At 38.7% G+C, this 15,289-nt stretch overlaps 4 protein-coding genes across 5 annotated transcripts; 3 read left to right on the plus strand and 1 right to left on the minus strand.

Annotated features, from left to right (window-relative positions):
• Positions 1 to 1,337: 1,337 nt before the first annotated feature.
• Positions 1,338 to 4,196, plus strand: LOC113316982. 2 transcript variants are annotated; one of them, XM_026565138.1, is made up of 3 exons: positions 1,338 to 1,702; positions 2,141 to 3,667; positions 3,751 to 4,196. In XM_026565138.1, exons 2-3 carry the CDS (start codon positions 2,708 to 2,710, stop codon positions 4,132 to 4,134), a joined length of 1,344 nt encoding a protein of 447 aa, XP_026420923.1. In that variant the 5' UTR covers positions 1,338 to 1,702; positions 2,141 to 2,707; the 3' UTR covers positions 4,135 to 4,196. The 2 variants fall into 2 exon arrangements, with proteins under 2 accessions (XP_026420923.1, XP_026420924.1); XM_026565139.1 differs by having other exon boundaries at positions 2,366 to 3,667.
• A 609-nt stretch (positions 4,197 to 4,805) lies between these two features.
• On the plus strand, positions 4,806 to 5,602 carry LOC113315500. The gene is made up of 2 exons (XM_026563773.1): positions 4,806 to 5,114; positions 5,225 to 5,602. The coding sequence occupies exons 1-2, from the start codon at positions 4,806 to 4,808 to the stop codon at positions 5,600 to 5,602; spliced, it is 687 nt and encodes a 228-aa protein (XP_026419558.1).
• Positions 5,603 to 8,502: 2,900 nt separating this feature from the next.
• Positions 8,503 to 10,164, plus strand: LOC113319518. Its single transcript, XM_026567762.1, has 2 exons — positions 8,503 to 8,934; positions 9,202 to 10,164. The coding sequence occupies exons 1-2, from the start codon at positions 8,757 to 8,759 to the stop codon at positions 9,423 to 9,425; spliced, it is 402 nt and encodes a 133-aa protein (XP_026423547.1). The 5' UTR covers positions 8,503 to 8,756; the 3' UTR covers positions 9,426 to 10,164.
• A 1,160-nt stretch (positions 10,165 to 11,324) lies between these two features.
• On the minus strand, positions 11,325 to 14,215 carry LOC113315037 (formin-like protein 8). The gene is made up of 2 exons (XM_026563346.1): positions 12,913 to 14,215; positions 11,325 to 12,826 (listed from the first exon to the last, which is right to left on the minus strand). Exons 1-2 carry the CDS (start codon positions 14,025 to 14,027, stop codon positions 11,479 to 11,481), a joined length of 2,463 nt encoding a protein of 820 aa, XP_026419131.1. The 5' UTR covers positions 14,028 to 14,215; the 3' UTR covers positions 11,325 to 11,478.
• Between the last annotated feature and the right edge of the window lie 1,074 nt (positions 14,216 to 15,289).

Here is a 15,289-nt window from a genome sequence, read left to right on the forward strand (position 1 = left end):
ACCAACTGAGAAATGTGGTAGTTATCTTAACGACTGCTACGAAACAGAACTGAGAGAATTGCTTTGCAAGCCAACTTACTTGCAGCAGCACCACTCACTCTCCGCACTTGGGTCTCTTTAACAGTTGTATGTGTTTCATTCAATGTGAATTCTCCTTCAGTTTGTGTTGTCAGTCTTTTCATGAGTCTCAGACTATTTTTAGCATAACCATGTTTATTACTTCTAGTTGAGCCAGAGATGTACTCTAGTTTTTGTTTCAAAGTTTAGTTTCTTTTCCCAAGCATGGTCGTTGCACTCTGTGTATGTATGCTATGTGCGCGTGCATGTTGTACTCCGTTGCGAGATATATGCTTTCCTGTCTTGAGTGGTATAATCTTATACTCCTGATGTCTTTTTTTTTGTATTCATTCCCTTGTACTTTGTTGTATGGATGTCTTTGCTTTTTTTTGTGCTTGAGCTTCATCTCAATTTGCTTACATCTAGATGCTTATAATTTTGCAGTAGAATGGAGGAATTTATCTGCTGCTTTGGGCGTCCGATGAAGTTTTGTCGAGAATGGAAGTGATTTAAACTTACCAAAAGAGCAGCCTTCATGTCTTCTAATACAACACCATGCATAATGCTGAAGGTGGAAAGGAAGATTTACCAGGTGGGTCTGTCTCGCTGAAGCAAGCAGGATTTACCAGGTGTCTGGGAATAGCTGGGCTAGACCTGGAGCTACGTTAAGACAGGCTGAAGTCGTGGCTCCTCCCTTGACTAGAGGTCGGGACAGAGCAGTGCTTAGTGCTGGCAGGGTAATTTGTTGAACCCAATCAATCAATATAAAGTAAAATCTGTTAAACCAACATGCAAATTATCTTGAATAATGTCACTCAATCAGTTGGAAATTTTCAAAAGATTTTCTGTGTTTCAGACCTTACTGTTCTTGGTTGTGGCGTGCTTGCTTGAGGACGAGGTGGGACGTGGCAATGTGCAAGCACCGGAGGACAAGGAACAAAGCCGAGCTTAGTGTCATTTTGATATTACATTTTCTTTCTCTTTTCTTCGGCCCCACTGCCAGACTCAACACCGCTCAACCCACTATACAACTAATCTACCACAAATCTTTATGGCGGCGGGGATTGAACCTCTGACTTCCTCCTTATTGGAGTTGATGGGATACTACTGAGCTATGCTCTTGGACCCTACGTATATATAACACTGCTGCTTTCGCAATTTTTTGATCTCTCTTCTTTCCTAAAATTAGCAGGTTTCTTTTTATGCTAGCCAGCTATAAATCATAAGGCTAAGTCCTATGGGAGAGATAATTAGCTGCTAAATTGGCCATCCACGTTAGCCTGGTCGACCTCTTAAGTCCTATGAGTTGGCCAATCTAGCAGCGAAACGCCTAACCATTCGACGTTAAACGCTGAATAGTGCAGCGTCTGTCGAACGCCGAACCGAGCGACGTTTAACTTGGTCAGCTAGACTGACCATGCCGAACCATTCGACGTTGTAAAGAACCAATATCTTCAACAGAAGCCTGACTTTCTCCCCATTCTCTTTTCTTTCCCAAAATTCCAACTTCTTCCCCAAAATTCCAATTTCAATATCTCGAGTTGTAGGAAGTTTTTTTCAAATTCCTTCTGTGGGTTTGTTCTTCATTGAATTTGTGATCGATTGAAGGTGGTTTGGTGCGATTTCATCTACGAAATAATTCGAGGTATGAAATTTAAATTTTAGGTTAAATTTTTATGATATTTGATTTTTGATGCAATTTCATTCAAATTGATGATTGATTCTTTCGTATTAGATGTTGTAAATGATATGTGTATGATTTAAATTGATTATTTGTGATGAATTACTTTTTTGGGGATTTAATTTGACTATGTGTGATGAAGAAAAAATGAATTTTTTTTTGATGAAAATGAATGAATTTGTATGAATGAATTTTAATTTGTATGAATTTGTTGAAAATGAATGAATTTGGGGATTTTTTTTTGATGAAAATGAATGAATGAATGAATTTATATGAATTCGTAAGATGAATGGATTATATGATAATTTGTATGATTAAAATGAATAATAATGATGATTTAGTTTGTATGGATGAAAATGAATGATAATGATATTTTTTTTTCATCTTTGTTATTGATTGTAGTACGAGTATGGATGAATTGATAGACCGGTTGGATACAGTTTCTTCAGAAAATTGTGATAGACATGTGTGTCAAGATGTTATGAAAGAGTCTCGCAGTGTAAGCTTTAGAGGTAGTTTGAAAGATGTTGAAAAGTATTACCAAATTGTAGTGCAAGATAATCCGGTAGCAAAACAATTTTGTGATAATTGTGGCTTTTCCTCTGTTTTTGAGTTTGATTTCACCAGTGGGGATAGAGCCTTAGTTGAAGCCATAGCTGAGAGATGGTGGAAAAGTACCAAGAGCTTTCATTTTCGGGAGTTTGAGATTGGCCTCAACCCTTTAGATTGGTACATGTTAACGGGAATTCCCACTGGTGACTATTGTAAACGACCAATAGTTATGCCGCAGTTGGGTAGTCATCTAACATATCCTGCTTTGGATGATCTGTATTTTTCGGGTATCAAAATTCATGGTCCATGGGACTCTAAGACTAATACATTCTCCTTGGTGGTCTTGAAGAACTACATTGAAAGTAGAAGAGGCCAGGATAATATTGATGTGCAGTGACATTGACACGAGCATTCTTTATGTGGTGTTTTGGTCATTTTCTTCTAACGCATTCTAGTGGAAAAATAGATAAACGTTGGGTTTTGTTATTGGATGACTTGACTAGAGTTGGGGAGTATGATTGGGGTCTAGCTTCGTTAGGTAATACCTATGAATATCTCGACGATTGGTCAACCATAGGTACAAATTTAGTTGGCATGGTTGTGGTACTTGAATATTGGTACTATTACTACTTTCGCAACATGCAACCCTTGCTTTGTCAGACACCTGGAGGATATTATGATGTTTTCCCAAATATTTGTCTCTTCAAGAAGATTAGGATTGCATCAAGGAAGAGAGAACATCGAAACGGCCAAAAGGATACTATGAAACACTCAGTCAAAAGCTCAAGAACACAGATTGACACAAGAACAAGGGAAACATGTATTTGGCAACCATGGACAGAGAGTCAGTATGCTGCGGGAGACCAATATGAGTATGCACTAGAGGTATCCAAAAAGAGATTTCTTTTTGTTCACTTTGAAAAGCGTACAAGAGTTAGTTGTTATTTGGCTGAGAGATTCCAGAGGCAGATTACAGGTGATATTGTAGTCCCGGCAAATCCTCCAAATTTGGAAACAATTGATGAAAATGATATTGTAGTAGAGGTCAATGACTATTATACAGTGACTGAGGATCAATATAACACTCGGTGGACGAAGAAGAGTGTTGGACCTTATGTCACTGAGTCATACCATGCACAGAACGTCGATGAGATAGCAGTGGGTAGCTCAGTTGTTCCTCGCCGTTTGTTTCCTGGTCATCCTCCTCCTGACATGATGTCGCAGACATACACCTATGACACACATAATTATCCCCCATCACGATTGCCGGAGATAGATTTCAGTTTACCATTTTCCAATGAAACCGGCGTAGAACGTCAAGTACCAGTTCCAATGGTTCCTTGTCCGTATAACTTTCTGCAGATGAATTTGACAATGGTAAGTACATTTACATTTTGTACTCATTTTCATTTTAAGTTTCTTGAATATTCGACTAAATTCTCTAATTTATATACTTGTAGGAAGATTGCATTAGGTGGATGGAAAAATCATGTTCATACCAGCTTGGATCTCGTCAAGCCGCATGGGACGAGTCGTACAAATCGGCTACAACTTCATGTTCCTCATCTGGCAGATCTACATCTTCTTCGGTACCATATATCCATCCTCCAAACAACCCAAATGAAGCTTTTACATCACAAGGCCTCACATTAGGTGGTTCATATGAATGGGCTACGGGTCAAGGATTTTACACTCCTAGGGTCGAAGATGGAGCTACTACATCACAACAAGGAAATGCACAATATCAACAAGGAGGAAATGAATTTACCGATGCGTTGTTGGGAAGCGAGCCTAACATTGTTTATGATACTCAGTTCAACCAAGAACCCCATAATTTCTTATGACCTGAATTAAATTACTTGTCGTAGTGTTATACTTTGTTTAAGATTTTTTTATGGAGTGTTTAAGATTTTTATTTTTATGGAGTGTTATACTTTGTTTATTTGTTGTTTATGGAGTGTTATGATTTATTTTTATGGAGTGTTTTTAAGTTTTTAAGACGCTATTTCGAACAAACCGATGATGTTAGAAGTGAAGGTAGAGATCAAGCAAAGAAAAAGGCTCGTGAGGCTAAAGCATCGCAAAAATCAGATGAAAAAATGGATAAACGCACAAGCACAAATTCTCAAATTGGCTACATGTAGAAAAGAAATAGCTGGGGAAAAAAACAGGGTCAAGCGCCGTATGAAGCACCGTCGCCCGCCAACGCCGTTCCATTCGGCGTTTACCCGGTCGCCTAACCGTTCGTGATTCGATGGAATATTCTTCTAATGCCGAACCATCCGGCGTTTGTATTACTTTTTCAACGCCGCTCCGTTCAGCGTTTCAATTTCGCTGATAGTGAAACAACGAGCAAATGCTAGGAGAGAGAAGTAGCCTGAAAGAATGTTAACTTTTTTCCCACATTTTTTTCATGATTTACTACACTGTTTGACCAATTTAGCAGTCCAAACTCTCCCACAGGACTTAGCCTAAAAAGAGTTTGCAGCTTCAATTTGGTTAATCAGCAACAACAATGGAGAATCTTCCCACTGATATCTTAGAAAACATACTTTTCCAATTACCTGTTCCTGTAATGTTACAGGACAGACGGGTATGCACAGCTTGGGAAGCTCTCCTCCGCAATTATAAATTTGACAAGCCGGGTTATCTTTTTTCTCTTGGGTTTGATGATGATGATGAGCATGGACAACTTTTCTACGGAGAACCATATGATGATCATGTCAACAAGAATTACTACGACACTTTTGCAAGGATGGAACCTCACAGATTCACTATGAAAAACCTAGACAAGGATTTCCCGGTTGGGTCTTGCAATGGTTTGGTTTGTCTTAGAAAACGTAACAATGGCCTGGATTCTTTCGAAATTTGAAATCCCTTCACCGGGGGATATGTTTTACTTCCAAAATTTATTGGGAATGATCATGTCAATAGTTATCATCATCAAGTAGCAAGTGTTTTGGTTATTGCCATTCAACTAAAGAGTACAAGGTGGTTACGATATATAAGCAGCAGGATGATGATGGACATGTCCAAGTATATACTGTTGGATCAGGAAAGTGGAAGTACATAACATCTATCCCTGCTTGTGAGTCGTCAATTCAAGGTTCATCAGGCGTCTATGCCAATGGAGCTCTTCACCGGTTGCATTATTCACCAAAACTTGAGGTCTTGGCCATCAGTTTGAAAGATAATAAGTCTTATTCCATCCCATTCCCAAAAGATGCGAACCATTGTCGCGGTTATATAAGTTTCAAGTTGCTTGGAGAGCGGAATATAGAGCTGTCAAACAAGCCAAAACCCGCGGATTAACTCGTACCCGGTCCGTAAAAATCCGAATCCGGTTCGGCTTGTTTTGAGTTCGGGTTGGAGAAATGTCGGCTTGTGAGTAAACGGGTTAATACGTCCCGGCCCGTGAACCCGCGGGTACAACTCGCAACGGGCAAGCGCCTTTAGATTAAGAAAGAAAAAGAAATACGTGGTTGAACATAACCCGTTGATTTTTCTTGGTGAAAATTGGACACATGCTTAAGATTGAGAACATAAAAAGATAAAACAGAGAGAGTATGAGATCCATTTACTTTCCAGCGTTTCTGTCGTAGCCATTAAACCTGCAACACAAAAAATTCTAAAGTTAAACCAAAGCTTGCGAACCATCCGGCTTTATGGTTACGGAAAACCAAAATTGCAGAAATCTTCATGTTATAAATCTAAAGCTCCCGTTTTTTTATTCAATAATTCCAATGGTGTGGTTTTCAATTGTACACTTAAATCAAGTGTTGCTGATTTGAGATTGATTAATCAATCAATTTGAGTTAAATGTTGTTATCATAATAGAGATTGAATGGAATTGGAGACTTATAAAAGAGAACTTGGTATGCATAGGCAACACCGGTGAAATGCATACCAACTGGTTGAGAAAAATCCTCAATCAATACGAGCTTCATCTACCAATAGAATTAATTTTCTCATTTCTCTCATGGTCACAACCCAATGACGTAAAATTAAAAGTGAGGAATTTCCGAATTTGGATGAATCAATTCTCATGTACAAGGTTTTTTCGTTGTTGGTTTCTCATCACATGATCGTCTTCCACAAGTGCTAGTCGAGGAAGAGAATTTTCAGGTTTGAGAAACGGAATGCACCACCGATCTTATGGCAATGCGGTACTCAACTTTCATCACATCGATCAACGGGATATAACCAATCAGAGCAACTGTTTACTACTGGTAATATCTAGTTTTTGAAACGGGCGGGCTAACCCGTTACGGGCACGGGTTGAAGAAATGACAACCCGTGAAGAATTTCAACCTGCGGGTTTCAACCCGCATTAACCCGAATCCGTGGAAACCGCAACGGGCAAGCCCCGACCCGCCCGTTTGCCAGCTCTAGCGTAATACCTTGTATTTGGTTAATAATCGCTCGGAGATATGGCGGTTGGCCTATAATACTAGCACCACCACCTGTTCTGATTTGAAAAGGAACTACGACATAGAATCATCGTGGTCTTGGATTAATGAGTCATGTACATACCAATACGACATGCACGAGTCTATGCCATTTGGTTAGGGCTGCACATGGGTCGGTTTGGGTTGGTTTTGGCCTCACCCACCACCCAACCCACTGATGGCGGGTAACAAAAGTTATCACCCATAACCAACCCGTCATCATAGTGGGTCAATTTTACCCGACCCACATTACAACGGGTTGGATCGGGCGGGTGGCGGGTTAACGCATAACTGAATATTTGAATTTGTTGAGGCCGACAAAAATATATATTTTTTCTCTGACTTTTAATAATCAGTAGTAAAAATAAATTACCATTAATTTTAAAAAGTCGGTACCATGATTAGGAGGAAGACAACGAATGAATGCAGTGCTGCTCAAACAAATCAATTCCTTTTGTGCGAAGGAAAACACTCCCACCAAGCCCAGTTTATCAAAGAAACCAAGCTATTAAGGTGATGATCATAAATTTCCTACTTACTTCAATTGTTCATTCATATAGGATTTTAGAACGAATGTGTGGTCTGCTTGGCGTTTCCTTTGGATTGTATGATACTTGTTATAGAATTGAATCAAATTTATTTTTATTGAATTTTTTGTTGTTAATTTTTGATTATCTTTTTCATTTAGATCTAATTAGATGGTTAATTAATCTTCAAACATCTTTCATCTGGATCTACTCATATGACAAATTAAGCTTAAAACATGAATTTCAAATCTATATCCTCAATTTTTTTAAGCTTCCTTTGTGATTACAGGCTTGATTGTGATGTTCTTTGGTTTAATTATGTTCTTTGGTTTTGGGCGGGTGGCGGGTTGGGTCAGGTGAAAATAGGTGCCACCCACAACCGACCCAACATATGGCGGGTTTTGAAGTTATGAACCATAGTCGATTTACGCCTAGGTGGATTGGGTCGGGTACAAATAATTTCTGATGGGTGCGGGTTGGGTCGGCGTGTTGGGTCGGTTTTGTGCACCCCTACATTTGGGATCTCAAGTAAAAATGAACTTCTATCCTGGTACAAAGACCAGATTTTCAGTCATGACCTTCACACTTCAACCATCAACAAACTTTGGGATTGCCCCAGAACTGGGCGCAGGTACGCCGAGGCAATTCCCCACATGCACAGCAATGTCTCTTTGAAAGATTTGGGAGAAACTCAAGTAATGAGTAGTTACAAAGCTACAACAAGACCAACCAAAAGGATGGTTAAAGAAAAATCTGTCAGATCAAGAGGTGCCAAGAAATTGAAGAAGCTGAGTGACTTAAAATATGCATTGCGGCACATTTTCATTATTAGGTCCTGTATGAGCACAATGCGATCCTGTTTAGATTTAGCATTCTAGAAATGCCAAGTTTCTTACTTGTCCCTCTATTGGACTTAGAAATGTGTATATTGTTGATGGGCCTTATTTCTGTTCTCTGCAGAAATGTGTTCTTTCCAGTTTCTCTGGGAGCTAGGAAATGGAATAACATATCCATGAAAGGTTTATTTTAATTTAATTTATGATAACTTTGTTAATGGTTAGTTTTAATGGTGTTTGTATAAAATTCTATTATATCTTGGGTTAGGTTAAATTGTGTTTGTTTGACTATAGAAACAGATTAATATAAATAATTATTTTTTAGACAATTACTTATTTTAAAGAAAAATAATTGTCTAACCCAGATGAGGATATAGGTATCCAAGGTATTTGGAAGAATACCTCAACCTCACTTTTTTAGCTTCCTAAAATCAAGGAAGGTTTAGTAATCCTTATCCAGGATTGGAATTGCAGTGAGACAAACACATTTTAAAAGTTTTTTAGTGGATAACCCAACCTAGGATAGGATATCCAGGATACCAAACACAAAATGAAACCCATTTCTCCTCCAAACCCTAGAAAATCAATTTGTCATCAAGATTTACTCTCCATCTCTTCTACCATCACTATTACTTGTCTCTGAACAAAGGGTTTCATGATGGAAATGTTTGACAATCTCCCGAAAGATATCATACTCGACATATTGACTAGGTTGCCCACTGAAACTGTCCTAGACTCCAAATTGGTTTGTAAACCATGGAGGGACGTTGTTCATCTTCCACCATTCTCTCAAATACACCTGGATCGTCTTAAATATGCTGCTAACGATTCTGGTAAGTTGAGTTTTCTTTTCACTGTTTATGAAGGGGTTAAAGAAATTTTCTATGCTGAGTATGACGAGAAATGTCATGAGAAACCCCTCACTAGAAAAACAAGGATTAATTATGACCCACCAGTTAGATATAATTATTATTCTGTCTGTTCCTGTGATAATTTAATTTGCTTTACTGGATTGTTTAATGGAGGCAAACGTGCTCGATTGCATTATGGACCTACTTGTATTTGTAATCCAATCACTAGAGAGTATGTTATCCTTCCAGATTATGAAGGAAAGTATAGGTGGTATGGATTTGGTTGCGTTGTTTCGACCAATGAGTACAAGGTCGTTCGGATGTATGAGTCTGGGGGAGACTCGAATGTTGGCATTATTCAGGTATACACCCTTGGAAGTGGCATTGGATGGAGAAATGCGGGAACGTTGGACATCAATATGAAATATGTTAGAAGAGGTAATGGTGCGTTCGCAGGTGAAGCTCTTCACTGAGTGGACACGAAAAGAACCATTATTCTTGCTTTCAGTTTGGTTGATGAAAAGTTTAGTGAACTTCCATCACCATCACCTTCTTTGGTACGAGCTAGTGTTCCATATTCAGATGTTATACTAGGGGGTTTCAGGTGATTTTCTAAGTGCTACTTATTATAGTGCCAGTCATTCTGACTTATGTTTTTTTAAGAAGAATAAAGATAATAATGACTTGAGCTGGAGTAAAGAGTTTGGTTTCAGGTTTCACATATTACCACCATTTGAGTTCACGAAGAGTGGCAGGCTTCTGTGTTATGGGAGTGAAAACATTTATACTTGTGATCCAAAAGCTTCATTTACTAAACTGGATGTCAGTTCTGGCAAGGCTGTTTCTGATGCAATTCCTTACAAGAATACTTTGGTTTCATTGAAAGTATTGGGTGAAAAGGATGTAAAAACAATGGAATGATGTGATAGAGGAAGTTCAACTGAGGAGACAGAAACCAGTGACAAACTGAAGAAGCCGCAATAGAAGCAAGAGAGCTCTAGGTATGTGTAATGATATTAAACCTTCATCGAAATTTTAAGCATTTAGAGATTGGGATCGTTTCTGAATCTAATTAGTATGTAATATGTGCTGATAGTATATCGTGTATGAATTACTCTTATAGCTATGTGTTGCTATGCTTATTGCGCATTTTGTGATCTACTTATGTATTCTTAAATGGAGAATGTAAGTTGAAACTTTGTTTTTAGTAAACCTATACTTCTGCAATCCAATTATTAGTAACAGGATGACAGGAATAGAATCTAACAAGAACATAGGCTTACATCAGAAGTTGGTTCATAATGACTGCGTATTTTTATTAACAAGGATTAGTAAAAAGAAGCATACATCAGAAGTTGGTTCATCAACTCATGGCTTCTGATTATTTTTTTCGTAAACTAAACATCACTGCATTAAGCACACTTTTTGTTCAATGCCTTCACGATCTTGGTTTATCACATCTTGAGGTTCCAGAGGTGAAACTGGGTGCAGGGATGTTAAGAGATTTGTCTTTTCAGTTTCTGGGACAATAATCTTCCCTGCCTTTTAAAAGTTAAGGATGATAGTGACGAACTCGAAGATGGCTAGAGCTCATTGGAGCTGGGACGAGATTCTAGGCGTGATTCCTCTGGCAGCAGGTATTGAAAATTGGAGCGCTTTCGGCTCATAAGAACTGGTAATGTCCAACCCTCGGGATGGTTGCTAAAGATTCTTTATCAGCCGCTGGTGGAAAATTTGACTCAGGTCCGTGTATGGAGATCGGTCAGGATGAACTTCAACAGTATCCAGTGGTATTGTTACTCTCATGTCTTGCTTCATACACAAGGTTCTCTCATCATGAACAATAATCTTTTCGACCTGAACAGCTGCTGGAATTATGTATTTTATCTGCGCAAGATAGTTATGTGAAAACTTTTTTTTGGTAAATACATTAGTTGGCATCTTTTTACAAAGGCTGAGTAACCTCACAGAACTTCCTATACAGTGAGAAGACTCAGCGGAAATTTTGTGTTTGTCAGGGAGGTTGCCTGCAACATCTTGAGCTTTGTTACCTTTGCCTGCTATATCTTTGGAAAGGCAGCTTCTTTGTATTCCTTTGGAGTAGGAGAACTGCAGGTTTAATTTTTTAGGAATGGCTGCTCTTGACAAGTTTTGCAGTTTCATTCTCCAGAACAGTAATTGAGACTTTGCTGAGAAGATTTTCAGGTAACACCAGAGTAACCGAGAAGTAATACGAAGACACAGAGGGTATGAAAATTCTCGAGAAGAATTGGATTATACAATCGTTTACAACAAGCTCGATTAACCTGACAGAGTTAGTCCAGTTTACACTGAAAACCTTCCCAACTCAGGAAAAGAATCAGACTCGAACATTCAATAACCAATTTTTTTTTCTTTTTCATTAGCAACAACATTTTCACACTTGGAGCTTTGGTCTTGAACTTTCAGTTACTCATTGTCTATGTACACGAAACAAATCTCTTAAATTCAATAAAAAAGAAAAATTTCAAATGAATCTGAGTTCTTTTAAAACCCATCATCTGAAGAATCACCACCTGAAGAGGAGGACTTGGACTTATCTGACAAAAAATTTACAGGCAAATACGGGAACCTCACTGGAGCTCTCTTTGGCGGTGAAGATGAACTAGTAGATGAACCTGCAGCCGGCTCAGCAGGTTTCTTCTTTTGAACATTCCTAGCAATATCAAGGCAGACCTGATCGACCATTCTTAGGAAATCATGCACTATAACAAATAACTGAAGTGGGTGATCTTTATCTTTAGTTCCAGCTTGATAATACTGAGTAGTTCTCTTCACTAAGTTCATTATCCTTTCTTGCTCCTCTTTCATGGCCTTAAGCTCTTCGTCTGACGAATCTAGGAAAGTCTTCATCTCTTTCACAAACCCACTTCTCTCGGCTTCAATTTTAGCAGTGAATTTTCGAGTTTCAGTGACACGCTTTGTCAGAGTAGTGCATATGTTCCCAAAGCCTTCATAATCAATTGTTGCTGCTTTCTTAACATTCGCGAATTCAGTACTTAAACCTCCGACAATCGGTAGTCCGAGCGTCATGTATTCTTTCTCTCTATCTTCTTTTGATAATGAAGGATCCGAATTCAGACCACCACTGAATGCGCCACTGCTAGTACCGCCGCGGCTGTTGCTTCTAGTGAAGTTATTGTTTTTGTTAAGCACACAACGCTTACCTTCGAATCGAACTACTTCTTCGACGACAAAATGTAGTAAAGTAGTTTTCCCATCACTACTTTTGACATCTGAAAGTTTTCTCAATGCTGTCAAGTTGAATGCTTTTGCATTTCCTCTTGCTGTTCCTGCATTCATCCGGTTACCGGCTTTCAATATAGCTTCTAAAAGTTTCAAGAACAGCCCACGAGTTCGCAGCTCATTGCATCCAGCTTCAAGTATTTTTAACGAGTTCTTGAGTTGGAGAATCTCCGGTTCATAATTCAACCGGAAAAGCATAGCGTCAAGACGTGCAAACGGAAAGCGAACAGCCTTGAAAATATGGTACAAGAAAGACTCAGCATCTGCAAGTTTTGTTATGTTCCCATCAAATTCGAAAAGTGCAGTTTCTTCTTCGTCTGTTGGAGCAAACTTTGCAAGTTTTTCTAAGGTATCGGAATCCAAACCACGGCCTTCTTGTAATGCATCCAGGATTTCTGTCCGAGATATCGCGAGAGACCGGAGAACAATTGCAATGTTTTGGGATTTTCTTGGATCAAGCAGGAAAATTTGAGTTGGGGAATTCGGATTAGCACCACCCACAGCCATGCTTGACTTGGTTGCATTCCCTTTTGGTGATTTCTTGGTTGCAACATTTCCAAACAAAGCTTCCATCAAATCATCATCGAACCTTGAATGTAAAAATGAACAAAATTCAGATTACTGAAAACAAAACGAAAATGAACAAAAATAATCAGATTTTTGATTGATGATTACCTGAAAGAACCGCCACTGATTTTATCCCACACCATTGAATGATCAGGATTAGCTGTAACTTTGTCCCAATGTAATGGCTTCAATTTAGCCTTACCTGACCCTTCAGCTGCACTCTCACTAGAGAACTCTGCAGAAGTTGGTTTTGCCGATTTTCCTTTTGGTGGTGGTGGTGGTGGTTTTGAAAATTTGGGTGGCGGTGGGGGTGGTGCTGAAACTTCCTTTGTGGCAATTTTAGGGAGAGTAGGCGGCGATGGTGGCAGAGATGACGGAGGCGGTGGTGGCGAAGGAGCTGCTGATGTTTGTGCTTGAATCGCGGGTTGTTCCTGTTTCGGCACAGACATCGTCTGAAGAACTGTTCCAGTTCGACGATCACCGCGGTTATTAAACGGAGTAATTTCATTTCTTGGGTCATCGTAAATAGCAATAGGACTAGTCTGATCAGATGAATTCGAACTTCCACGGAGAAACGGGGTTTGTTGAACAGGTTCAGAGTGAGTTCTTCGATTTCTGCTCTCTCTTCGTCTCTCTTTTCTTACATCGTCTTCGTTAATATCGTTAATCTTTGACAAAATCTCCTTCTTGAAACTACTTCGCAATGTTCCGCCTTCAAGATTTCTCCAATACAGTACATCCAATCCATCTTCATCGACGACTATACCTTTCAGGGTTCCGTCAAATCGTTTCATTTCTTCCTTAGTCATTCTCACGTTATCCCGTTGAAGAGGATCCCGGTGGAAAACCATACCGTTGGTGGTGGTTGTAGTATCGGTTTTCTGATCTTCATTTTTCTTTTTCCGATTGGCACTAACATATCGTTGAAGAAAAAAGAAGAAGAGTCCGGCAACTACAATAGTACTAGCTGCTGTTATACCAACAACTTTCCCAACCGTTTTACCGGTGGAATGTGACGATCTATGTTCCGGCTGTACTGGAAATACTGGAACAGGGTCCGGTGAAGGTCTTGTCGGAGGAACAAAAGGTGGAGGTATGGGGATAGTAGGGAAGAATGTTTCAAGATTTTGAGGAGAATTTGATTGACAAGATGAAAAATGAACAAGTAAAAGGAAAAGGAGAGAAATGAACAGACATGACAGCTCCAGGCCGGCAGCAGCCATGAAAGTGATGATTAAACAGAATTGATATTATTTGCAGATGAATTTTGAAAGGAAAATCTAAAGAATTCTAGTTTGGAATTTTTGAGGATATTGTTTGAGTCATGGGGTATTGAAGAAGTAAATATTCATGGTGGTGTGTAGTGGTGTTTTTGGATTTGTTATTTGCTGACACTTTCAATGTTGGAAAGAGTAGTAGTTGGCTGTGGTTGAGACTTTTTATCTTTCCCGGGCTTTCATTCTCCAAAAAGACTAAATTACCCTCATTCAGGTCTAGCAAACTTTTTTTGTCCGGATTTAGCCAAGTCAGATGTTTAAGCCGTAATAATGCAGACAACACGTAAGATTAAGTCTAGTATAAACGGGTATGGGTGTATTAGTAATTATGCATTTTAAGGGGCTTAGGTGCGAAAGGGTAGGTTTGGTGACTTATATACATCTTCCCCTAGTAAGTGACGTCAAATAGTTTGAACCGGCCTTTTCTATACAAACATATTTTATTGTACATTTGATTTGAAAATTTTGACATAAGTTTGATTTTGGGTTTACCTATAAGGCAATTATCAATCTACTTTTGGGTAACACTATTGTAAATCTCTCTTCCTTTTAAAGACACAAAACTTGATTGGCTCACTTTGTTGCTGCCATGACAAGGAATCCACAATCTTTTGAAAAGGGTGGACTATGCATGAAAGTCTAAACTGCGCGTTATAACTTATTAGAAGGCTTTGTGTCTAATCAAATCATTTGGATATAGAAATCCAGATATTTAGCACATGTTTTTCTCTCAAGTACCAGAAGAGTATCCGAGTGAAAGAAAAATATGTTCACAAGGTCATTTAGAAGCCAAAAGGACCCTGAAATTTCAAATAAAAACACGATTAGAAATAATGAGGAAAACAGCTATTCTAACTACTAATATATCATTCACTTGAATTTCTTTCGGAAAAGATCAAATTTCATGCACAATCTATCTCTTTCTAAGAATGATATTTATAGTTGAGTTGGTCATACGCTTGGCAGTCGTATCGAAAAATATGAAGTGTTTCAATTTCACTTATACCAGGGTGGGCGGATTTTTTTTCTTAGCCTAGCTGGAAGAGCTTGTGGATGGCAGATCCTTTCTTCTGATTTTTCTTTTCTCTTAAAAAGAAAAAAAACGTAAAGAAAAAAGATAAAATAAATCGTGTTCACTCTCTAATTCTTTTAACTAATCTACAGAAATTAGATTGATTACGAGGGATTATGATCCATCCATGCAATGG

This window comes from Papaver somniferum, chromosome 10 (assembly GCF_003573695.1).
Source record: "Papaver somniferum cultivar HN1 chromosome 10, ASM357369v1, whole genome shotgun sequence".
NCBI classification, from domain to species: Eukaryota; Viridiplantae; Streptophyta; class Magnoliopsida; order Ranunculales; family Papaveraceae; genus Papaver; species Papaver somniferum.

Coding starts and splice junctions, on each gene's coding strand:
- LOC113316982 (XM_026565138.1), top strand. CDS start 2,708: ATGTGGTGTTTTGGTCATTTTCTTCTAACGCATTCTAGTGGAAAAATA. Junction 3,668..3,750: donor TGCAGATGAATTTGACAATG/GTAAGTACATTT, acceptor ATATACTTGTAG/GAAGATTGCATTAGGTGGAT.
- LOC113315500 (XM_026563773.1), top strand. CDS start 4,806: ATGGAGAATCTTCCCACTGATATCTTAGAAAACATACTTTTCCAATTA. Junction 5,115..5,224: donor TTGGGTCTTGCAATGGTTTG/GTTTGTCTTAGA, acceptor TCATGTCAATAG/TTATCATCATCAAGTAGCAA.
- LOC113319518 (XM_026567762.1), top strand. CDS start 8,757: ATGATGGAAATGTTTGACAATCTCCCGAAAGATATCATACTCGACATA. Junction 8,935..9,201: donor ATATGCTGCTAACGATTCTG/GTAAGTTGAGTT, acceptor TTATCCTTCCAG/ATTATGAAGGAAAGTATAGG.
- LOC113315037 (XM_026563346.1), bottom strand. CDS start 14,027: ATGGCTGCTGCCGGCCTGGAGCTGTCATGTCTGTTCATTTCTCTCCTT. Junction 12,827..12,912: donor ATCAGTGGCGGTTCTTTCAG/GTAATCATCAAT, acceptor TTTACATTCAAG/GTTCGATGATGATTTGATGG.